This window comes from Mobula hypostoma, chromosome 7 (genome assembly GCF_963921235.1).
Source record: "Mobula hypostoma chromosome 7, sMobHyp1.1, whole genome shotgun sequence".
In the NCBI taxonomy this organism is placed as follows: Eukaryota; Metazoa; Chordata; class Chondrichthyes; order Myliobatiformes; family Myliobatidae; genus Mobula; species Mobula hypostoma.
The window spans coordinates 46,064,112-46,090,846 of NC_086103.1; the positions used below are offsets into that span (position 1 = coordinate 46,064,112).

General features: G+C 41.4%; 1 protein-coding gene across 1 annotated transcript in view; it reads right to left on the bottom strand.

Moving 5' to 3' along the window:
• The window catches only part of LOC134349899 (collagen alpha-1(XXIII) chain-like), a 165,477-nt gene that overhangs the window by 82,585 nt on the left and 56,157 nt on the right, over nt 1-26,735 (bottom strand). The window contains exons 4-5 of the mRNA XM_063054862.1: nt 16,792-16,868; nt 16,301-16,327 (exon numbers count right to left, since the gene is read on the bottom strand). Of these exons, the coding sequence (XP_062910932.1) occupies nt 16,301-16,327; nt 16,792-16,868 (104 nt within the window). The remainder of the gene's footprint in view (nt 1-16,300; nt 16,328-16,791; nt 16,869-26,735) is intronic.

A 26,735-nucleotide genomic window follows, 5' to 3' on the forward strand; every position in this document is an offset into this window, starting at 1 on the left:
TGCATCAGCTCCAGCAATTTGGCAAAGAGCAATGGACCAAGTGCTCCAAAATATCCCAGGAACACAATGTCACTTTGACATCATTGTGACTGGCAAAAGTGATGAAGAGCACCTCCAGAACCTTGGTAAAGTGTTTACCAGGCAGAGCGAGTATGGTCTGCGTGCAAAGAGAGAGAAATGTGAGTTTTTCAAGAATGAAATTTCATATTGTGGACATGCCATTGACAAGCATGGCTTACATAAATCACAAGAGAAGATTGAAGCAGTGCTAGAGTTACCCAAACTGGAAAATGTGTCACAACTCAGGCCTTGTAAGCTACTACCACCAGTGTCTCCCAACTATTGCTACAGTGCTGCATCAATTGAATACACTGTTACAAACAAGGGCAAGGTGGGAATGGTCAGAAAGATGTGAAAGAGCATTCAAGGAAACAGAGACTAAATACATCTGATGAAATGATCACCCATCCCTGCCCATCAGACACATCCCCTGATGGCGTTGGAGCCATTCTGTCACACATAAAGAAAGATGGACCTGAATGCCTGATTGTGTTTGTTTCAAGATCGTTGATGAGCGCAGATGCAATTATGCACACATTGACTAAGATGCCCTTAGTCTAGTATAAGGAATAAAGAAATTCCACAACTACTGCTACAGATGAAAGTTTACACTAGTGACAGATCACCAGCCCCTTGTGTCCATTTTCAATCCCAGGAAAGGAACGTCAGTGATGACTGTTACCCGGTTACAATGTTGGACACTATCTCTATGAGTCCACTCTTATGACATAGAGTTCAAGGGTACCAAGCAACACAGCAATGCTGATGGCTTGTCATGTCTTCCACTGTTGGCAACTGAAGAAGAAAAGTCTTCATACTGTGACCTAGCAGAAGTGTTCCACACCACGTTGGTGGACCAGTTGCCAGTAACAAGTTCTGAAATGCAAAGGGAAACAAGGAATGACCCGACATTGTCAAAAGTCTGAAATCACCATGTAAGGATGGCAAGCTCATGGTAACTCTATGTTTCCAGCGTTCTTGGTGATGTGAGACCAACTGTTGCTTTGTCAAGGAACGCTGATGTGTGGATCTCGTGTTGTGGTTCCCTCTAAACTACGTACCAGAGTGTTAGAAAATCTGCATGAAGGACACCTAAGTGAAGAGTCTCGCCCGGAGCTACATGTGGTGGCCGGGAATAGATAAACAGATTAAAGAGTTGGCCAAAAGCTGTTTGGGATGCCAAAACATTCAAAATGTACCCCTACAGGCACCATTCCACCCGTGGGAGTGGCCGTTGTCACCATGGCAAAGAGTACATATTGACTTTGCAGGGCCATTCATGGACTCCATGTTTCTGATTGCTGTGGATACTCATTCGAAGTGGCCGGAGGTTATACCAATGAAGTCAACCATCTCAGCAAAGACTGTCTCTGCTATGAGGACTATCGTCACCAGGATTGGCTTATCAGAACAAATTATGAGTGACAACGGACCACAATACACAGAAGAATTCCAACTGTTCACGAAGAAAAATAGCACCAGACATTTCAAGTCAGCTCCTCACCATCCAGAAACTAATGGGTCATCTGAAAGGTTTATCCAAACCTTCAAGCAGTCCATGAAAGCGATGGACAAGGGGGACATTTCTCTACAGCACAAGGTGGACAACTTCCGTTTTGTGTATCGGAACTCTGTTCATGCGACATCAAATCAAACACCTGCAAATCTGTTCATGAGCAGGAATCTGAGATCTCACATAAACCTCCTGAAACCAAATCTACAGAGGGAAGTATCAAATAAACAGTTCAACCAGTTGCCAAATGAAGCAGCAAGGAGCTTCAAGGTTAGACAGGAAGTCCTAGCCTCTCAGTGTGGCATCAATAGGCAATGAAAGCCCAAATGTTAGCACAAACCAGAGACTGGCACAGCTGCTTAATGCTAATGAGAAGGTCTTTGAGAAAGGGATTGGTAAGCTTAAAGGCATCAAGGCTAGAAATGAACTGGATGAAACAACGACACCAAGAATCCACAAAGTGTGTGCAGTGCTTTATGCACTGCGTCCTAAAGTGGAGGCTGAAACTGCAGGGCTTGGAGGCATTTGGCATTCTCTCCAAGGTTGAGTGGAGCGATTGGGCAACACCCATTGTCCCGGTGATCAAGAAATGGAAAGCCTGAGCCGTTTGCATATGTGGGGATTTCAAAGTGAGCATCAACCCAATGCTGCGTAGTGTGCAGTATCCCGTGCCACGAATAGAAGACATTTTTGCATCTCTAGCAGGCAGGGAGAGGTTTTCAGCAATTGACTTGTCACAAACCTATCTGCAAATGGAGATTGAGGAATCAAGCACAAAGTTCCTCACAATCAACACTCACAAAGGACTGTTTCAGTATAATCATCTCATCTTTAGTGTTGCATCAGCTCCAGCAATTCGGCAAACAGCAATGGACCAAGAGCTCCAAGATATCCCAGGGACACAATGTTATCTTGATGACATCATCGTGACTGGCAAAAGTGATGAAGAGCACCTCCAGATCCTTGGTAAAGTGTTTACCAGGCAGAGCGAGTAAGGTCTGCGTGCAAAGAGAGAGAAATGTGAGTTTTTCAAGAATGAAATCTCATATTGTGGACTTATCATTGACAAGCATGGCTTACACAAGTCAGATAAGAAGACTGAAGCAAAGCTACAGGAACTCAAACCGGAAAACGTGTCACAACCCAGGTCATACTTGGGCCTTGTAAACTACTACCATCAGTTTCTCCCAAACTTTGCTATATTGCTGCATCCATTGAATGCTCTGCTACAGACAGGAACAAAGTGGGAATGGTAAGAAAGATGTGAAAAAGCATTCAAGAAAACAAAGAGACTAATAACATCAGATGAACTGCTCACCTATTGTGACCCATCCCTGCCCATCAGACTGGTGTGTGATGCATCCCCTTATGGCACTGGAGTCATTTTGTCACACATTATGGAAGATGATTCTGAACGCCTGATGTGTTTGCTTCAAGATTGCTGACGAGCGCAGAATGCAACTATGCACAGATTGACCAAGAGGTCCTTAGTCTAGCATGAGGAATAAAGTTGTTCCACCACTACCTGTACCTCTAAGGACAAATGTTTATGCTAGTGACAGATCACCAGCTCCTTGTGTCCATTTCCAATCCCAGGAGGGGAATTCCAGTGATGACTGCTACCCAGTTACAACATTGGACACTATTTCCAGGAGCCCACTCTTATGACATAGAGTTCAAGGGTACCAAACAACACAGCAATGTTGATGGCTTGTCATATCTTCCACTGTTGGCAACTGAAGAAAAGTTTTCATACTGTGACCCAGAAGTGTTCCACACCGCACTGGTGGACAAGTTGCTGGTAATAAATTCCGAAATACAAAAGGAAACAAGAAATGACCCGACATTGTCAAAAGTCTATGAAATCACCATGCAAAGATGGCCAGCTTGTGGTAACCTTATGTTTCCAGAGCTCTCAGTGAGACGAGACTAACTGTCGGGATGTCAAAGAACCCTGATGTGTGGATCTTGTGTTGTGGTTCCCTCTAAACTGCAACCCACTGTGTTAAGGAATTTGTGTGAAGGACAGCTGGATACAGTCAAGATGACGAGTCTTGCCTGGAGCTACATGTGTGTGGCTGGGAATAGATGAACAGATTGAAGACTTGGTCAAAAGCTAATTGGGAGGCTAAAAGTTCAAAATGCACCCCCCACAGACTCTGTTACACCCGTGGGAGTGGCTGTTGTCACCATGGCATAGAGTACATATTGACTTTGCAGGGCCATTCAAGGAACTCCATGTTTCTGATTGTTGTGGATGCTCATTTGAAGTGGCCGGAGGTTATACCAATGAAGTCAACCACCTCAGCAAAGACTGTCTCCGCTCTGAGAACTACCTTTGACAGAAATAGCTTACCAGAACAAATTGTGAGTGTCAAAGGACCACAATGTATGTCAGAAGAATTGCAACTGTTCATGAAGAAAAATGGCCTCAGACATTTCAAGCCAGCTCCTCACCACCCAGCAACAAGTAGGTCAGCTAAAAGGCTTATCCAAACCTTCAAGAAGTCCATGAAAGCGATGGGCAAGGATGACATTTTCTACAGCACAAAGTGGACAAATTGCTTTTTGTGTATTGGAAATCTGTTCAGGCGACGACAAATCAAACACCTTCAATGCTGTTCATGAGCAGGAATCTGAGATCTGGCACAGACCTCCTGAAACCAGATCTACAGAGGGAAGTACAGAATAAACAGTTCAGCTACTTGGTGGTAGTAGTTTACAAGGCCCAAGTATGACCCGAGTTGTGACACGTTTTCTGGTTTGGGTGCCTGTAGCTCGCTTCAGTCTTCTCATGCTTGTCAATGATAAGTTCATAGTATGAGATTTCATTCTTGAAAAACTCACATTTCTCTCTCTTTGCACGCAGACCATACTCACTCTGCCTGGTGAACACTTTACCAAGGTTCTGGAGGTGCTCTTCATCACTTTTGCCAGTCACGATGATGTCATCAAGATAACATTGTGTCCCTGGGATATCTTGGAGCTCTTGGTCCATTGCTGTTTGCCGAATTGCTGGAGCTGATGCAACACTAAAGATGAGATGATTATACTGAAACAGTCCTTTGTGAGTGTTGATTGTGAGGAACTTTGTGCTTGATTCCTCAATCTCCATTTGCAGATAGGTTTGTGACAAGTCAATTGCTGAAAACCTCTCCCTGCCTGCTAGAGATGCAAAAATGTCTTCTATTCGTGGCACGGGATACTGCACACTACGCAGCATTGGGTTGATGCTCACTTTGAAATCCCCACATATGCAAACGGCTCAGGCTTTCCATTTCTTGATCACCGGGACAATGGGTGTTGCCCAATCGCTCCACTCAACCTTGGAGAGAATGCCAAATGCCTCCAAGCTCTGCAGTTTCAGCCTCCACTTTAGGATGCAGTGCGTGGATTCTTGGAGTTGTTATTTCATCCAGTTCATTTCTAGCCTTGATGCCTTTAAGCTTACCAATCCCTTTCTCAAAGACCTTTTCATTAGCATTAAGCAGCTGTGCCAGTCTCTGGTTTGTGCTAACATTTGGGCTTCCATTGCCTGTTGATGCCACACTGAACTGTGATGATCATGTCACTGACAGCAATGTGACATGGGAAACTGAAAACGTTGTCTTAGACACCTACCAGCCTGATGTCACTCCACAGGTCCAGAGGTGCTATCCTGAAAGAAACAGAGTGCCACCCAAAAGACTGAACCTTTAGAACCATAAAGTTCATTATGGACTGTTATTGTGAAAGCATGTTTATCTGGAATGTGGATTTATGAAAGGGAAATTGAATTTTTTGTATAAATACAGTTTATGTTGCATTAATCTAAAGGGGGTGGAAGTGTAATGTATGGATCTATTTCTTTTAGAGCAATGACCCCCCTCCTTAGCACTATGTATTGTTGATCTGTTGTCTGCACAAGCACTGTTGCCTACGCATGGGCATTGTTCTCTTTCACTCCCACTGCAATGTGAATGCACCTAAAGGCATCTCCCACATACATCCTTTTTAATTGATACGTAGTTGTGCACAGACACAACACCCATCACCCAGGACATGCCTTCCTCACTGTTACCATCAGGAATGATGTACAGAAGCCTGAAGGCACATACTCAGCAATACAGGAACAGCTTCTTCCCCTCTGCCATCCGATTCCTAAATGGACATTGAACCCATGAATACCACCTCACTGCTTTCTTTAATATTATTTCTGTTTTTTGCACTACTTTTAATCTATTCAATATACATATATACTTACTGTAATTGATTTACTTATTTATTTTTTCTATATAATCATGTATGCATTGACTGCTAAGATAACAAATTTCAAACACATGCCGGTGATAATAAACCTGATTCTGATTCTATGATGCAGTGGGTCTTGCCATGAAAACTATCTCTTCTTTTTCGTTCTCTAAGAAATCAGAAGGATTGTGACAATTTTAATGGGTGGCAGCTAAAATGCCATTTATAACTTATAAACATAAGTATAAAAAATAAAGAATCTCCAGGTTTGACTGTCATATTTGACAGTAACTGACAGAAAGGGAGTTGACATTTGAGGCAATATGGGGAGGAGGCAGAAGACTGATGTAATGACTTCAATGTGTTTGAGACAACAATATGGAGACATACTGTACATATACATAATAAAATTAACTTCTTATTCAGTGACATCTATATGGCATGTTAGATTATTTCCTTTACAGTCTGGCATGTTAGGATACGTAGATGTCACAATCCTTATTGTAATTAATTGCACCTCATCTTGGAGTTGCCATTTTTTGAGCTTTCTTGCTGATTTCAAATGGCTTTATAAAGCAAAGAATCTTAAGAGGAAACTTAACATATCCTTCAAGTTTGTGTTTTTCCAGTTTTCACACAGAATCTCACACTTCATTCCTGTTCAATATATTGTGCCAAGATACGAAAAATTCTTAAAGGTAAGAATTCTACCTGAAAAAAACAAAACAATAAACCTTTCATTGAATGTTCACTGAAAAGTATCTATCACCTAATTGCTTTGAGTGATTTGTAACAACGATAAAATTAGGGCAGTTCTTTAATGCAGACTTCCAGTAGAGTTTGGGTAATAATTCCCAAAGTACCATCTTTCTATATTGATAGCAATTATTCTCGTCAAAATATTACAACAAACAAGATTGTTGTACAGAGCAGCTGGGACATTTAAAGTGGGTTGCTAGTTTTATGTTACACCAAGCCTGTTTTTCAGATTTTGCCCTTAGGCAAAGCATCTGCATTATCTCTCTGTTATTGTTTATTTTTGTGTACAGTACCCAGAATTGTAAAGTATTGTATCTCAAGGCCAGCCTTTAAGAGTAACCAAATGAACATTTCTAATTCAAGTCTGTCCAATTTCTGTGGCTCATTACCAGGATAGCATTCAGCCTTGCAGGATCATTAATGTTTTTCTGTTTTAGACAGTGTGCCGTAACCACAGATATGATAATGGTCTTGATCTTTTTCCTGTCTTCTGCCAAGCTCTGACTTTAACAATACTATTTAATAGCAAAGTCTGCACTTGCCTAAATATTTGCATGTAAAAAAAAAGCATTTTCCAAAAGTTAACTGTTTATAGGGATTGTTAACTCCCCGTATCCACTAAAAACTTAAAGTGAGTTAAAATCCAAATTCTGCACTTAATTTTCAGTTCAGGATGTTTAAGTCACTTTAGCGCTGATTTAATCCTTGTTTACAAAGTACTGGCCTGGTTCAGTCACAAGGCATGTGTGCTTTAATGCAAGTTTAATAGCCTACTAAACAAAGCATGTAAGGTCAGACACCAGCAGATAAGCACTCCAAAGATAAGAATTCCTAAAGGCAGAATGGAGAAAAATAACAGGCCACATAAATGGATTTGAATGGATACTCATGCACTAATTTGGCACTCTTAGCTACGGATGAATTTTGCTCTCTCAAATGGGTGCACACAGGCAGAGTCTCAAGCCTACAAATCTGATCCATGTATGCACATTTTTCTTGTAGCTATCACACCTAGAAGCAGATTTACTTTGTTAAATCACACTAATGATCATTTCTGGTGAAATTACACCCATTGAAGAATTGGACCGGGCACTTCCATGGCTGTCATTATTCTGGTGTCAGTCAAGCATCTGACTTGGCCAGCCCCATATAATTTCTGCATTGAGCATGTTTTATAGAAATATTGCGTGCAATCTACAACTTTAACTAATCATTCGCAAATAAATTATGTTACAGTGAGAGGTGAGTAAAGGGTCAGCGCCGTAACATCAATGTCTTACACACAAATCCTAACAATCTGGATTATGGAACCTGTGTCACTGGTGCTTCCTTCACTCCACACAGGTTTTTTGTTTAGATTAACACTGAGCAGCATACTATGATCAATTCACAACCCGTGCTGTTTTTGGGACACTTGTGGTATGAACATTGCATGAAGAGTTGGAGACACAAAGATTTCCTTGTCCCCGTCCCTCAGCTCCATGGCGTCCTTTTCTGTCTGTGGGTGCCGAGGGAAACAGTTCTTTAAGGTGACTCTTTTCTCAGAAGTCATAAGGTCCTCATGCAGCAGGGGATTACATGGATCCCATTATAGTGCACTATCTGTGTGTAAAATGTTACACCACTGCTTTTTACTGTTGTGTATCCAACTTCTCATACCTTTGTGGCGCATTGTAATTGGTGTTAGTGATATGCATTTGGTGATTGAAGCATAGCGTTCTCAGACTCTGTTGGCTGTTGACTCAAAGGACCCACTTCACTGATCTTTTCAATCATTTCAATCTTTTGAAGTATATAGAACAAATGAAGCTACTTTTTTTAAATGCATGAAACTTGGAAGAGGTTCTCAATCCTTTCCAAATTTTGATAGTTTCTTCAGTGATTGTCACTTGAGGACAAATAAAATTAATTAATTTCACAACAAAATGAATTTTTACCTTGAAAAGAATCACAGTTTGGAGTTTGGGTACTTTTTGTTTTGTAAAGAAAAACAATACTTGAATTGCTCCAGATGGCTTAGACATAGCTTTCAACTGAACCTAGTTACAGAGCAAGTTTGGAGGAGCCCCAAGGGGAGACTGGTTTCTTTCATGCCAAATTTCCTGTTGAGTATAAACAGTGCAGGTAGAATACAGAGAAACAGGAAAAATGTTTGCGTGTTTTTAATCATGCAATTAGATCAAAATTGCTTTAACAAACAAGTACACAGAAAATCTATTTTTCTTCTCCCTGTGGATCAAGGATGACTTCAGTTTCATGGGTTCTGAAGTGGCTGATGTAGGAACAGTTGGCTCTTTTACAGATGGAACAATTAGGGCCTGACAGGGTGGGTGGGGAATCTACCAGTAAATCCAGGCATCAGTGAGGATGCTGAATTTTCTTAAGGTGTTAACAATATCCTTGAACTTTTTCCTGTCTACTTAATGTTCTTTCCCCAATGTTCTGAACAGAGCAACTGTTTCAATGGTCTGATGTCGGACATGCGAACCACATACCCTGCCCAATGTAGTCAAATGAGTGCTATCTAGGCCTTGGTGCTCAGATTGTTGGGCTGTGAGAGGACACTGATAATCATTAGCTTATTCTTGAGGTACATGTTATATGTAGTTCAGGTCTCAGTAGCATAAAATACAACAATGAATGTAACTGCCAAGGATCATGATCTTTGTTTCATGTCTAAGATCTTGAACTCCAAATGCCTTTTCCATCAATCGACCTAAAGCTGAACTGGGTAGAGAAGGCAGTTGTGAATCTCATCACCAATGTCTGCCTTCACCAGAAAGTGTTTCTCAAGGTGTGAGAGGTGGTTCATGATTTCCAGGGTACCACCTTGAACTTTACTGTCAGGCAGTATTATGGTGCAGCAGAAGCAAGTAGATCGAGGAACTTTCTCTTGCCAGCGTTGAGCATATGGCCCACCCTCCTGCTGGGTTCAGTGAAACACTGTAAGCAGACAAAGAAGGACATCAGATCAGAAATGGACTGAAAACTTAAGGTCATCCTTGGAGATGTCCCACAAAGTCATTGCTCAATCTACCTTGGTTTCTCCAATACTGATTAGCACTGAATGCAGCCCACTACATTGGAAGAATTCCTTGTACACAGGCATAACCGCTCCTGCTCCACCACAAGCCTTCTTTACTTGACTGAAACTGAACCAGTTCTCATTTGAAAACCTTTTCCTGTAACTACCTTTTTTCTTAAAATGGAAGCGTCCCTATGGGAACAAGCATAGGTCTAAGTAATACCTGTTTCTCTGTGGGGTAGGTTCAGGGAATAGCCTTTGTTTCTTTCCTAATCATTGCCCCTCCTTCACCCAGTTTTCTGGAATATAAGTACTACTTTCTGCTTTTGTAATTAAGTTACATCAACTTTGTTACCCATTTCCACCCTACTCTCAGATTCTAAAGGTCAACCACTGCTTCATCATTAATTTCTATTTCACGCAATTCGGTTAGTGACCAACATCCATCAACATCCCACAGACTTTGTTGACAGGGCTCTCAACCACATTTCCTGCATTTCTCTCTTACTTCGCTCCATGAGTGAGGATGGGATTCCTCCTGAGTACTCACCTTCCACATTCAGCCAATTATCCTCTGTGGTTTCAGAATTCCTCCTTTATGATGCTCCCACTGGACACATTTATCTTCCCCTTTCAGCTTGCAGTTGAGGCGGGGTGGAATGAGAGATCCCTCATCACTGCTTTCCCATGGGCTGAGTGCAGGGATTCGATGACATGAGATCACCATGTGTGACGAGCAGGACAGTCTTGATGACCTGGTAAATCTGGCCATCCGAATCACCAAGCATCTGAGTAGAGCAGGGTAAGAATGCCCCAAGCTGCCTACTCTTTAGATCGCTACCGTCACGCATTCCCTTATCACCCAGTATCCAATACATGAAGGAGCCTATACAAGTGAGGTGTATGCACCTATCACAGGAGGAATGAGATCAGAGCAGGAGAACTGGTCCCTTCCTCTACTGTGCCGATCCAGGACACTTCTGGGCATCATGTTCCAAGCGCCCAGTAAAACAGGATACCTGTCAGCAGGAAGGATAATTCTGACGGGTCGATTCTCCCTTCAAACATCTTCCCCTAATCGTGTAATGCTTCCAGCTTCGTCGATGTGGGGGGCCCAGACCCATAAGACTCAGGCACTTACTGACTCTGGGGCAGCCAGGAACCTCACAGATATCTCTCTGGCTCAAATCGAGAGAGAACATTGACATCAAGGCTCTGGAGGGTCAGCTTCTGCGCACCTGCAAGATCCACCTTTCCACAGAACCCCTCCAACTTGTGCTCGAAGGCAACCACAGGGAACAGCTCTCCTATCTGTTGATTTGCCTGAACTGCCACAGGTGCTTTGCCTTCCCTGGCTATCTTGATACAACCCACGGATTGACTGTTTGCAAAAGGCACTTCAAGTGGGGAACTGTTGTGTCTGTCTACCTGTCTGGGTCCAGCTCAAACCCCTGTCAGCATATCCCCTCGTGCCAGCTGTCAGTGTGGACCTGTCTAGTGTTCCGGCTGAATATGCTGACCTTCTTGAAGACTTCAGTAAGAAGGCCACCTCCCTACCTCCATACTGGTCACACAACTGAGCCATTGACCACTTACCCAGAACTACACCTCCCGGGGGGCGGCTCTTTTCTATCCCTGATCCTGAAAAGGTGCCAACGGAAGAATACATCAAGGAGGCATTGGCCTTAGGGTTTATCCATCTGTCAACTTCATCAGCAGTGGTGGGCTTCATTTTTGTAAGCCAGAAGGATGACAAGCTCATCCTTGCATTGATTATCGGCCCCTTAGTGAAGAACCTCTACTGTGTTTGAACATCTCCAAGGAGCAACCATATTCTCCAAGATAGATCTGCACAATGCTTACAACGTGGTTTTCATCTGAGAAAGGGACGAGTAGAAGGCAGCATTCAATACCATCACTGGCCACTATGAGTACCTCGTGATGCCATTTCGTTTGGCTAATGCCCCTGCTGTTTTTCAGACCCTGGTCAACAACATGCTCTGGGACATGTTGGAATCAGTTTTGTTTTTGTATATTTGGATGACATTCCTGCTCCTGCGAGGAACACATTCAGCATGTTTGGAAGGTTCTCAGATGGTGCCTCGAGAACAACCTTTATTCTGAGCCAGGAATGCGTGAATTCCATGAAGAGCAGGTGTTGTTCTTGGGCTACCTCCTTGCTCCTTCCAGTGTTCAAATGGACCCATGTACAGATCAGGCAGTCACAGAGTGGCCCAAACCATCTACAGTCAAACTGGTGAGGTGCTTTGTGGGCATTGCAAACTTTTATCACCACTGCATCAGAAACTTCAGTTCCATTGCCGCCTATGTAAATGCACTCAGCTAAAAAGACCTCTATGGAATTCCTATGGAAAAGTGAAGGAGACCAAGCATTCTCAGAACAAAAGCAATGTCCCTGCTGCTGCAACATCCAGACCCGTTCCGTCTGTTCATCAGAGGTTGACATATCGGATGTGGGTATTGGAGCCGTCCTCTCCCTGCCCTCTTCAGTGGGTAATCAGCTACACCTCTGTGCTTTTTGTTCCCATCCCTTGACTTCTGCTGAGTGTAATTATGATGTTGGGAACCAAGAACTTCTGGATATCAAGGAGGCCCTGGAAGCATGGTGACCAATGTTCCCTCTAATTTTTAGTAGTCAGAGTGCGCAAAAATCTTATGTTGTGCAAATTTCTTTTCTGTGACAAAAGTATGTGTGCACTGAATGCACACATGGCACAGTTTATGTAGATTTACAAAATATTTGACATAAAACTTCACAGAACAACAACAAAATAACATACATATTTACGTCACTCAGTTATTTTTTCTCTCTCCTGTCTTTGGCATTTACCCATTCTTTGTAAACTCTATCTAGACTAATAGAACTTCCATCCAATTGATAGCTTTTGATTCTCATTAACATATCCAAATGACATTCACCTAAACGGTTTCTCAGCTTGTTTTTGAGTTAGGCTAAAACCTCACTCACAGTCCACACTAGACGCAAGAAAGCTTCCCCCAATGTCCATCAACTGTGCATGGTCGCAAAACTGTTCATTTTGAAGTACAAATGCCACCATTTGAGTAAAGTTTGAAATCAGTTTGAATTTAATTTTTCTCTTGCACAGAAAATTTGAAATCATTAAACTGTCTAACTATTACAATATTTTCAGCTAGAAAATCATGATATTTTAGACATAAGGCATTAACTTGTTCATCGCCAAATGTGAAGTCACAATCTGCAATTGTGGAGAAATCAAAAGCTGACCATTCTTGTACCTCATCTTCAGGAACTTTGATTTCCTCTGGGTTTAATCGTTTTCGCTCATGCTCATCGGCACTCAACCGTAACATGCGTAGCACTCCTGTAACGGGTAATGACGGGTTCTGGTTGCCTGAGCTTTTGTACACCGTTCAAATGCGATTTACTTGCCAAATGGCACTTCAAAAAGTCAAGTTTCCAAATATCATCCCACTTCTTTCCACTAGCAAATTCTCCAGCAACTTTTACATCACGACAATACAAACAGATAACTCCAGTTTCCAAATCATACATAAATATTGCTTGTCGCTTAACGTTCATGATTTCATAAGCTTTCTGTGTAACAGTTTCCACTATTTTGTTAAGCCATTCAATTTCAAACAAATTTGCAGTTCTTTTGCACTCCACGCCCTTCGCTTCTTTTAAATTCGACATAGTGAATCAATATTTTTTCAATAAAAACTTAGTAAGCTATCTACAGGACTTGAAACAGATCTTTGTAAACCTTATGATATGAACACTGTCCGCCAAAGATGGCTGCCGCCGTGATGCGGCTGTACAAACCAGACCAGGAAAGGTGAGGTGACGTAAATTAGTGACGTGCATTGTGGTATTTTAAAAACCGCCTAACTAGTTAACAGAAGCATTTAGCTAAAAAATTATTTTCAATAAGTATAATTATTAATTACTATATTATTTTAGGTAACTAACCTTTTGTGCGCACATTAATTTCCTTTGTGTGCTGGCTGAAAAACGTGTGTGTGTGTGCACACACGCACAGCTTAGAGGGAACATAGATGGCGACACTGGCTGAAGTGGGGCAGAGCGCCCTTTTCTGGTACGGACAGACCATAAGAATCTCTCCCACATTCAGGATGCCAAAGTACTCAACTCCTGTCAAGCTGGTTGGGTTGCATTCTTCACTCGGTTTAACTTCCCCCTTACCCTACCTTCCTGGCAGCAGGAATACCATGTCTGGTGTCCTGCTGAGGAGTCTTGGCCCAAAACATCGGCTATACTCTTTTCCATAGATGCTGCCTGGCCTGCTGAGTTCCTCTGGTATTCTGTGGGTGTTGCTTGGATTTCCAGCAACGGCAGATTTTCTTTTATTTCTGATGCTCTTTCCCACCAGTTTGGCATCTCTGAGGACAATGCCAATCCAGAATCAATCCTTTATCACTCGTGCATTTTCACTCTGGGAAATAGAAGCAGGAGAGAGGGGTGCCTGACGGTTGGATCCAGGCCCAGGTGGAGGGCCTCCCTACCAGCTGTTTGTCCAGAGTGTTGGTCACTCTTCCTGACTGGTTGGCCATTTGGGAATTCAACAGCTTCAGAAATTTATAAAGAGATGGTATTGGTAGCCATCTATATCCCAGAATGTCCATGACAATGTCTCCGTCTATCCCACATGCGCCCAGAAAAGGCATTGCATCAGCGCCAAGGTGGTCTGTAATGCCCACAGCCGGTGCCTCACTGCCTCTGGTCCTGCCCTTCGGCGGATTTCATTAGGCCTGCCCCTGTCAGATGGAAACATTACTATTCTTGTGGTTGTGGACTGTTCTCCAAAGCTGCCCACTTCATTGCTCCCCCCCAAACTCCTGTCGGCTCCTGAGACTGCCACCCTCATGGTTCAGTGGGTGTTCAAACAGCACGGCTTCCCTCAGGACACCGCGTCTGATCGAATGCCACAGTTCACGTCCCATTTCTGGAAGGCTTTCTGTTCTCTTTTGTGAGGCTCAGCCAGCCTCTCGACAGGTTTCCACTCCCAGTCTAATGGCCAGTAAAACAGGAACTGGAGACCCCATGACCTGGAGCTCCCAGCTGGTTTGGGCAGAGATAGTCCATAATAACCGCCAGTTGTCCTCCACTGCCAGGTTCCCCTTTGAATACCAGAAGGGATTCCAGCCACCACTCTTCCCTGACCAATAGACTGATGTGGGAGTTCCCGCTGCTGAACAGTTGGTCCAACATTACAAGTGCACACGGAGTCAGGCCAGGGCTTCTCTGCTGTGCACCTGGAAACAATAGGCCCGGCAGGTTGATCAGCTCCGTGGACAGGTGAGGCCTCTAAAGTTAGGGTAGAAAGCCTGGCTGGCATCTGCAGATCTTCCTTTGAAGTTGAGAGCCGTCCCATGTTACGTGGAACCATTCACAGTGGAGAAGGCTACCAACAGAATCTCATTCAGGCTGCACCCACCATAATCGATGAAGATTCTCCCAGTGTTCCAGGTTTCTCAGCTCAAGTCTGTGACTTTCCTTCCCCCTTGCTCCAGCAGCCTCCTCCCTCTCCTCCCTGCTTGGTGGACGCGTCTCTGGCTATTCTGTACAGTGTCTCCTGGCGTGGGGCAACATCCATCTCATGGATTAGGAAGGGTATGGCATTGAGGGACATTCTGGGGCTCTGGCCCATGGCATCCTGGACAGGTCTATCAACTGGGACCTCCAGCAGGCTCCAGTCTCTGGCACCTTGGGAGGTGCACCTAGGGAGGGGGCCTTGTCACAACCACTTACTCCGCTCTGGAGTCTAAACACTGTTGCAGGTGGGCAGCGGAGCGTGGTGGGCTTGTTGCAGCCCATTAGTGTTTCATTGCGATTGTATTTAACCCCTTCCTCTCATTTCAGTCTTGACCAAAAGCACAGCAACATCAACACTCCCTGCTCACCTGTGCCCTCATTCCAGAAAAGACGACTACCATTTAGATTGACGTCGTAAAGGAGCAGTTTTTGGTATTAAGTTGCCGTTTCCAAGCTGGAGGGTCAGCGTCAGTTAACGGCCCTGCTGCCTGGTGTTTATTGGTTTCCCTTTAAGCTTGCACAGTTCTTATTAAAAGCCTGTGAATTGTTTGCTGCTTCAGTCTGCAATTGATAGTCAAACACATCTGTGTATTCAGGGATTATTAGGCTTTGCACTCAATGAAGATCATCAGGTTCATTTGAAAGCTTGTATCAAACTGAGCTCACATATGTCTATCATTCACTAAAAAGATGGGAAACCTGCAAAGCTGACTAGCTTATACGACCACGATACCTGCTACTGACGACACAAGGAGAGGAATCCCCTTCTCTTTTAGTAAAAGCATCTGCCATATAGATTGAAATTGTTTAGTGTTTGCTTCATAAGGTTTTCACAACTATCTGCGAATGAAATCTTTCTTTCAATCTTCTGTTGAAGATTTAAGTTAAAAACTACACAGATCAATTAAGAGCAACAGGAAATGAGGCACAACTATTATCCTGCATCAATTTTAATTTAATGATAAATGTTATAGTTTCTAGAGGATTAGTCAAATTATCAGATAAGAAAGGCTATTTTAAATCATGTTTATTTAAGTATGAGTATCATTCCTGTTAGTTTGATGAATCAGTTGAAAATGAATATTGTGCCATCTTTCTTTGATTTCATTGTAAATGCAGAGAATACAAAACAAATTTAAACGTAATGGTCATTTACCGGATAGCCATCTCTTCCTGGTTCTCCCTGTGGTTGGGGAATCAATCATAAAAGAAATAGAAAGCAGTCAAATCTTAAGTTATTTTTTCTTCTGCGGCCCAGAAGTCATTCTTCCCTAAAGTTAAATGACAAATGAAAAAAAAATTCCTGATGCATATCTCAAATGGCAAATGTTAATAAACCTTGATGTTCACCAGTTTAGCAATACTTTTCTTTCATAATCTCCAGGTCCATAAAATTTAAACAGCAAAACTAAAGGGAGGGCTGACAGGATTGAGTTAGCTAGCGTATAAGAGCTAGGTTGCCAGTCCGCAAGAGCACATGTGACCACAGGGCTCTGGGTTGGACAACTCTGCTTCAGCTAATGCATATGGCTATGAAATAGACACAGTACTTCAGTAATAATCTGCAGTAATCATCTGCTTTTAAATTCTCTCACCAAAGCATACAAATAATAATAAAATGTGAATCTATTTGATTGAAAAATATACATAGACAAAGGAGATGAGGTTCCTTAACTCAGTAGACCCAATCAATTCCGTAGCATCCATCACACTTACAGGGAATCCTAAAAAAAAGCAAATGGGGAAAACAATCAATCAAAATATCAAGAGTGTGTTACTTCTGTTAATTCTGTTTTACTTTCTATTTGGCAGAAATCTGTACAAGAAAACATACACAGTGGTAGAGCAAGATTCCTTGTAGATATCATCTGATAGCAGAAGCCTAAATTTTACAACGATTAGGCTTAGTAGGATAGAATTTTATTGTAAATGTTGATATCTCGCTCTTACATATAGTTGCAAAAATGTTTATACGGATAAATAAGCAAAACGGAGAATAAGTGGAAGTCTGACAAACCATATAAAATTCATCAGGCTATCCAAGCAGGTCAGCACATCTGCTGGATGGTTGGCCTTTGAAGGGGCGTGGCGGCACAAAGCAGCAAAAAGAGCCACTCTACTGTTTCCTGGCAAACACAAAACGGTCTTGTTGACCTTGCCACTCCAGCCAACAAACACCAATAATGAACAAGGTCTCACTGAATGAGCCCCAAGGCCTCTTCCACAGGCTCTATGTTCCCCTGAAACTGCTGACAGACGATGTGCATTGTGTCAGGGTCGCAGGGCTACTGGGAGATGGCAGCTGCAGACCATCAGCATGGTATCTCAAGCTGAAATTTCAATAAAGCAAGTAGCATTTACTCTGCATAAACCACCTTTTATATATGTTACATACAGCTTTTAATTGTATATTGCCATTAACAAATTGCTCCTACAACACCAATTTTCCATTTTCTGAAAATATAAATCAGTATCAAAATAAATCAAATGCCCAAGACAAAATCTTATTTTTAATTAGAATATTTTAAACAAAAATTGTATTCTACCAAGCTTAAACACACATTAACGAAGTCCTGGTAAATAGCTCAGCTGAATGTTTGCTAACTTTATTGAAGTATGAAAATCAATTTCACATTGACATAACATTGCATTTCACTCTAATATAGTAAATAGCTAAAAACTACAAAGTTAACCTGCAGATCATACAAAACGTATTTAACTAATCATGGTCAGATTACTTAAGTGTACTGTTGTGGAACATTTGATGAATCAAAACAGATCTGGAAGTCATACAGAGGGCCATATTTGCACAAAATAATAATCTAGAAATTCATGCTACGCTTCCCTGCTGGTATTGTGTTGTCTCATACAAATGCCAATGCAAATCTGTTAAGGACAGGAATGCAATTTCCTGTTCCAACAGACTGAATGTGTTGTGTGCTAGCCTCTCCCATTTCAAATCCATGTTCAGGACAATTACTTTGGAGATAGTCTAACATCTTTGTGTTAATTTCTTCTTACTGCCACAAACAATACTAGATGGCACCCGAGATTCATTGTTGTGTCTACTAAAACTTCACTTAACCTAGAACTAGCCAAACGCTCATGTGAGTGAAGAATTCTACAGAGGGACAGTGTTACATCTCTCAAGGTTGCTGGAGAAAGTGATGGGTAGGAAGAGGGATGGACTAACAAAGGAGTCATGGAGATTCTGGTCCCTGTGGAAATCAGAAAGTAGTGGGGTAGGGAAGATGTGACTGGTTATGGGATCATGTTGTAACTGGCACACGTCAAAGAATAATGTGCTGAATGTGACTTGGCTGGGAAAATCTGCGTAAACTCCTGCAGCTCCCTGCCAGAATAAGGCAAGGCGGTCAATGAGTGAGTAGAACCTTCAGCAATAGGCCTGGCTCATCTGTGATTTTAAAAAAAGGCAAAAAGAGACAGAAAGCACGACTCCTTGGATATCAAAGACCTCCTCCAGACATGACAAGTGATACAAATTACAATAGTTACGTATTTGCTATTCTCTGTCTCTTCAATATCACTCTCTTAGAGTAATGCACACAAAATGCTGGAGGAACTCAGCAGGCCAGGCAGCATCTGTGGAAAAGAGTATTGTCAATGATCCTGCCAAACGGTTTCAGACCAAAACGTTGACTGTACTCTTTTCCATAGATGCTGCCTGGCCTGCTGAGTTCCTCTAGCATTTTGCGTGTGTTCTTTGGACTTCCAGCATCTGCAGATTTTCTTTTGTTTGTGATTGGTTTACTCTGTAGATTGTACTTTCATTCCCTGTTCTCTTCAATGAATTTCAGCTGCTGGTTGCTTGCTCACTCTTCTAATTTATTCACATAGCTCTACAATCTGTCTCACAGATTTGTTACTTTCCCCTCAATCAGTAACATGAAGATTACAGCACAGATTCCCCTCCCTAACGTCCAACAAACTTGGGGGAAAGAAAATCACTTTCTGTCTCCCAACCATTCCTCGATTTATATGCATTAACACTTTAGGCACTTTAATTCCCTTTTCAAATATTTTCTGAAATCTCATCTAACTTCTACCTTATTTTCTTTATTTCCTCAGAACCCTCAAGTAAATTTATAAATTTATCAAATCCATATTTTTAGCTTTTCTAAAACAATTCAGAATTTTAACCCATATACATGGAATCAGCTTTCAGAATCTATTACACGGCTTTCATTCTTGTACAAGGCCTCACTGAGGATGGTAGGTGTTGGTAGAATGGGGACTGCAGGCTAACACAACCAGCAACAGTGACCAATCAAAGCACTGTGACAAAAAAAACCCTGAGTTTTAGCTAAGTCTGCACTTCAGATGAGCAAGATCTTCACTGCAGACATTGCAATCAGGCCCAGAGTGTTGAAAACCTGGCGCCACAAAATTTCGTACCAATTCTTCATCGTGAGTAGTTCAAATTGGATTTTTAAATAAGCTTACTGTCATAAACATTGACCACACTTTCTGAAAGCAATGGCAGTTTAATATACAGTGGATTCTGGTTAATTGGGCACTTAAGGACCAGTACATTTTGGCCCAATTAAGCAGCTATCCCAATTAGCCAAGTTTCATGGAAATAGTTCAATTGTATAAAAAAAGACAAGCTACCATTTACCTGAGTAATAAATCATGTATTTAAATGAAATACAGAATAAATTAGAACTCTACCAAAACTACTGCAGTACTATAAAACTGTATTAGATTGTAGTAGTTATCAGTGGAGGAATTCCTTCAGTATACGCTGTCATGTTCTTTTGATTGACTGCAAACTAACAAAATCAGCACGGTCCAGATAGTGGACTGCTTTCAAACAGTGCTATCAACAATTGCATCCTCCAAATTTTAATTTTGATTGTACCACCCAAGATGATTATCGATACCTTCCAATTCTTCACAACTTGTTTTAGAGGGAAATAGTTTCATTTTCACTCCTGGCCATTTCTGGCTTCTCCAAGTTTAATGTTTGAAACCGCAGTGAGCAAAACAGTTCTGAATTGCCTTAATGTTTATTACTCACCAACTATCAGCAACAAAAATTGCTACCTTTTAAGCACAAGCACACAGGTGATGCTACTTAAAAACAATTTGCTCTAAGCATGGTACATTGTCTAATGGCCATACAATGTGCATGCAATTGATGCTGGTTAGAAGGTGTTCAGAAACTGTCTCCTTCCCCAATAAAGTGATACAGTGTCCCAAATAAATGAAGGAAATCCCGGCTATTTTCTTGATTTGTTTTTGATCTTTAAGAGTTGTTCCAAATAAGTGACAGCCCTGATTAACCGATGGTCCAGTTAACTGGAATTCACTGTATTTGTTTTCTTCATTTGTTGCAGAATAGTGCAACATTTTAATATGTTTTGCTTTTTAATTTAACCTTACAGTATTTTTATTTGCTGCAATTTAAATATGGTTTAAGTGAAAATTAGTCTTCTGGATTGCATGTCTTTAACGGGGCTGTCTGATTTTCCTTCATCATAGCTTCTGCCCGGGTATGCATCATGCTTAGACTGTAAAGATTAAAACTTTATGCCCCTTCCATAACATTCCCACTTTCTTATCGTGGGAAGTTCACATCTCTTTTTGCAGAGAACTGTCAGTTTTGGTTACTTAAGCACAATTTACTTTTTGTCTTTGCTGCCAGGCAATATGTAGAAAAGTACTATGGAACCGCAGAGTCATACAGCAAGTCATTACAGAAGTTAGACAGGTTTTGTTGTGGGGACCTAACAGTCTGCCTGATTTTCTGCTCTATGATCAGTTGAATCAGTGGAAAGAATTTCTTTTCAAACAGGTATGCCATTCTCTTAACATTCTACCTCAGTAATGTTATACTGTACATGCAGATTATCAAGTGAAAAGACTACTACACTGAGCCCAAGAAACAGATCATTAAAGATGTACAACACCTAAACCGGAATGTGAAATTATTACACTCTCTTTCTGCATATGCCAGTATGAATTAACATAGTAAAATTAATAATATATTTTTAAATTGGTTACTCATGGCATTAAATGTAATCTGGGAAGTTTTACTTCAATGTGTACTTCAAGAATGCAAAACTGACTACATAACTATGTTCCTTTTACTAAACCTACAATTACTTACAGTATCTTGGATCAAACCTACAGATCTTAAATCATTATCACTGTTCCCTATTATTGAAGTATAAATGGGACAGCATCTCTCACTGATAGAATGTACAGATAGACAGGAAAGTTAGGAGTTTGTATTCTACTTATCCTGCTTCTCCAGAAGCTGTACTATTCAGATTCAGCTAAGATGCCTCTACTGAAACATGTAAACACAAAGTTGCTGTAATTATGTGATAGACACCCACTAAATAAGAAAGAGAGATTTAAACTTTGTCAATTCTAGGGCAAGTAAAATTTTTATCAGAATAATAATTGTTTGGCCCAAAATTTAACTTTTACAATGATAATTCCTATATATTTAAGACACATTTTACTTTTATCTCATACAAACTATATTTTTCTGTCTCTATTGTCCAGTACGTGATTTACCATCTAACCATCTTACATTTTCTAGTTTAGATCTTTGTTCTGATTGGTTATAGTGCTCACTTGCACATGTTCTTGGTTTTCTATTGAAAGTTGTTCACTTGGAAGGATATTTAGCCCATCATTTTCTGGTATTAAAACACCATACTACATCTGTAGGCAAGTGTGAGAGTGATGTACAAATGCTGTTCGTGCAGCACTGACTACAAGATCCATACCATCATTTGGAGATTTGATACTTTAAAGTGCAGAAACATCAGAACTAGGGACCTTGAACAATAGTTAAATTGTTGTGACTCCAAATACCTACTCAAGAATCCAGTCTAATCTGTTGCAAGAATCTTTAATTTTTGCTGACCAAGTTTAACTACTAATTAAAATATTCTGATTAAGTTTTTTTTCCTCAGTTCACTTGTTACCTCTACTGGTGAATGAGTGACTGCCTGGTAGAATTCAATCAAAAAAAGCTACTCAAAACTACTAAGAAAAATCAGCTCACATTTTCCCTGAGGTAGATATGTTATTATTGATTATGCAAGCATACAAAGGAGATTAGCATTTGAATCAGTATTTAAACATGACTATCCAAAAGAAGAATTCTCAGGGAATTTTTCTCAGATTATTTTGCCAGTGCCTTTGTAATTCTCCCAACAGTTGCTGTTGAATACCAGTTCAATAAAACCAATACACAAGGAGACAAAATAGCAGTTTTTAAAAAGGAAAGAATGTACTATAAAGGGATTTAAAAAGGTGAGTTGGCTAAATCATTAAGCTACTTCAATAATTGAAGAGGTATTGGACCACTCAATAGTAACAGCAGTAATTACAAGTAAGTGGTGAGTGAACTTAAGGTCAAAGAAAATTTAAGGCAGACTTTTCTTTGAAAGTACTTCTTCCATAATTTTCTTTGGCTTTTTTGTTTACATATCAGTTTTCTTCACAACACAGGGAGCCAAGGCCTCCCTCCATTCTTCTTGTACCACTTGATGGATGATAATTATGAGAAGGTATCAGTATGGCTCCACTGCAATCAGCGGCAACTTTAAAATGACCTGAGAACTCTGACCTTGGAAAACCATACTAGAGTGGGGAATCAACACCCCCAACATCTAAAATGTTTCCCCTGGGCCCTTTGCTTCCCTGGCCAATTTGAACCTATTGCCCAGTCTATTATTTTTCTTTGTAAAGGTGGGGGTACTTTAAAATAAATGTATTCACTTGGAATTTTCTTTCCCTTTCAAGAGAGTAATTCTATATTCCACGTGGTTAACAAGCTATTAGGAATAGAGGCTGGGGAACATTAGGTGTAGTGTGCAACTCTTGGAAGTTGGCGATTTCTCACGCTCTGTAATTGATGATACAAGCTCTTACACTAATTTCACAAGAAAATGCCAACTCAGCCTATATTAATTTTACAAACAAAAAAAAACTCAAGTGCCCCGATTGTAGAACTCAGTAATTTCCTAAAAACTCATCAACTTTATTCTTCTGCTATTCTACCTATAAATTATCACTACACATTTAAGCAAATTGAGGACATCAAGGCCCTCCATTGTTCGAGGATGGTGTCCCAGCTGTCTGCAAGATACGCAGGCCAGGGCAGTTCAATATGGAGATCAAGCTGTTGCCCCTGCAGCAAGCTCCCCTCCTCTCCATACAGCTGATGAATCTAAAGGAACTACAGAGACAAATATCGTTTGGTACCAGCAGCATTGCAGGAGTTGCTAGTCATGTTGAACTCAATGTAGAACTGCCTTAGGGACTCCAGCCCCGGAATTTTCCTTGGGGTTTACTGCCGAAACCTTCCCCATGAGTGGGTATAGCTGCAAGGCAGTGGTGGTCGGAGATCAGAATTTTTCTTCTCTTAGATGAGCTGCCAACCATGTCTGATGAAACCCATCTGCCCAAAGTGACTGGTTTCAGGGTGTCAGTACCCTCCATTGCGCCTTTTCTTGTCAATAGAAACAGTTCCACCATGCTTAGTAGCTAAGCCACATATGAAGGCCAGGAGCTGGACTTGGTTGTCAGAGGCTATCAGAGACGTACACTATTGGGAGCATTTAATAGGCAGTAGGAGCTTATCCCCATGACCCCACCCCACCTCTCACCGCCAGCTATGACAACTTTAAGGAACCCGAGGATTTCAGCCCTAAAATTAAAGGTTTACCAACAGATTTCCAAGCGTTTCATAGAACATAAAAGATAGAAATTTACAGCATATTACAGGCCCTTCAGCCCACAATTTTGTGCCGACCATGTAACCTACTCTAGAAACTGCCTAGAATTTCCCTAGCGCATAGCCCTCTATTTTTCTAAACTCCATGTACCTATCTAAGAAGTTCATAAAAGACCCTATTGTATCCACTTCCACCACTGTTGCTGGCAGTGCATTCCACGCACTCACCATTCTCTGTGTGAAAAACTTACCCCTGACATCACCTCAGTACCCATTTCCAAGCTCCTTAAAACTATGCCCCCTCGAGTTAGCCATTTCAGGACTGGGGAAAAGCCTCTGGCTATCCACATGATCAATGACTCTCATCATCTTATACACCTCTATCAGGTCACCTCTCATTTTCTGCTGCTCCAAGGAGAAAAGGCCAAGTACACTCAATCTATTCTCATAAAGTATGCCCTCCAATCCAGGCAACATCTTTGTAAATCTCCTAGAAGCTTCATTAGAAGTTTGCATAAATGTAATATTCTAGAATATCTATTTTGACTCTATCTCCACTGACAAAGGCATACAAGATCACCTCCGAATCCAGGTTGAGAAACTGGATTCTATGGAGGCACAGCAGCTAATGAGATGCTATTTCAACTTGGGGCATCGAAGTTCGGAGTTCAAATCTGGCACCGTCTGTAAGGAGTCTCTGTACGTCCTCCCTGTGGAATGTGTGGGTTTTCCACTGGTGTTTCAGTTTCCTCCCACAGTCCAAAAACCTACTAGGTGGGTTACTTAGTCATTGTAAATTGTCTTGTGATTAGGTTAGGGTTAATCAGGGTTGCGGGGCAGGCATGGCTTGAAGGGCTGGAAGAATGGAAATAGAGAGACATTCAGCTCTCTTGTTTATTCTGTTTTTATGCAACTCATTTCCAATTTAGGATATCAATTTCTTTTCTGCACTGCCTCCAGAAGTTGTGTTTCTTCCTAGCTTCTTGATAGACAGCTATATAAAAGCAAGGATATAATGCTGAGGCTCTACAAGGCATTGGTCAGACTGGACTTGGAGCATTCCGAGCAGTGTTCCTTGGGCGCCTTGTCTAAGGAAGGATGTGCTGGCATTTGAGAGGGTCCAGAGGAGGTTTACAAGAATGACTGAGAAGATGTTTCCTGTACTGGGGGAGTCTAGGATCATAGGATACAGCCTCAGAATATAAGGACATCACTTTAGATCAGGGATGAGGAGGAATTCCCTTAGCCAGAGGTGGTGAATCTGTGGAATTCTTTGCCACAGATGTCTGTGGAGGCCAAGTCATTGAATATACAGTACTTAAAGCAGAGGTTGATAGGTTCTTAATTAGTAAGGGCAAAGTTATGGGGAGAAGGCAGGAGAACGGGGTTGAGGGGGATACTATACCAGCTGTGATGACGGTGGAACAGACTCCGACTGGCCTAATTCTGCTGCTATGTTTTTTGGTCTTATTTGCATGAAGCAAGTTCCATTCAGAATGTCATACTGTTTGCTTATTAATTTTTAAGTCATATATTGCAAATTAGCTTGACAGTTCAATATTGATTAGCTTTGTTGATTGTTATTCTGCCTGGCTAATGATTTGCTCAAAGGTTTTAAGGCTTCTTTTAACTTCATTTTTCAAAGAGTTTGTTTCATTTTCTCTTTAGCTGCATTCAATTCTTTTCAAAGTTTCCCACTTTTTATATAAGAAAATAATCTCTCTATGACCACTTCAATAATTGGGCTGATCTTCAAATCTAGTGCTCGCAGTAATAGTGGAATTTACCTGTGTGACCCTACAGAAGTTCCGGTTCCCAGTGTCGCTGGTTTGACTCAGCAATGCTACCTTCCCAGTGTCGCTGGTTTGACTCAGCAATGCTACCTTCCCAGTGTCGCTGGTTTGACTCAGCAATGCTACCTTCCCAGTGTCACTGGTTTGACTCAGCAATGCTACCCTCCCAGTGTCGCTGGTTTGACTCAGCAATGCTACCTTGCCAGTGTTGCTGGTTTGACTCAGCAATGCTACCTTCCCAGTGTTGCTGGTTTGACTCAGCAATGCTACCTCCCACCTTGAAGCCAGTGTTGCTGGCTGTCCAGGTCAGCCTTCTCAAGGAGCCCAAAGGACAGTAACATTTTCCACAGATTTTCCAGTTCTCAGGTCAGAAACCCTGCACCTTGGACTGGTAAACATTCCACAAGCATGGCATAGCCCTTTCACATTAATACAAGATATTTGATTCTGGGGAAAAGGCAAATAGTTATATATTTATTATTTACTTAGGCTGGTTTTAATGATTTAAATTGATATATTGTATGTTTCTTAGGTTTTCAAATACTGTACAAAGAAATCCATATTTTTTAAACAGTATTTTATATTTTTTCAAGCTCTAATTGTTAATGACTTTTATCCAAGCTGATGCTTTTCATAATCCCTGAGTCTAAGGGCATGTGACTTCCCTGCCTGCCAAAAGAATTTAAAGAGGGCACTTCTCTCTCTCTGCCAAGACACCCCTGTGCTACAATTTGCTGTGCCAACGTGCTAGCAGGTGAGCCACTTTCCCAGTGAAAATCCTCCCCGGAGGTGGGGTGAAAACAGTGAGATGCTGTGACGAACCATGGCTAAGGAGCACAGGCCAGCTATTTTTGTGGTAAAAGAAAATCTCTCCCATTTCATTCCACTGTCTGTTTTGAATTCAATATAAAGAGGTGTGAAGCTGAAGCATTATCTAAATTTACCGGAAATTTGAAGAACAAAAATGTTAGATGTCAACATAGAACAGTACAGCACCAGGATAGTGCAGGCTTAAGATGGCACAGACTGCTTGTCGGTAGCAAATAAAACTACCTTATTAATCACACATTTTCATG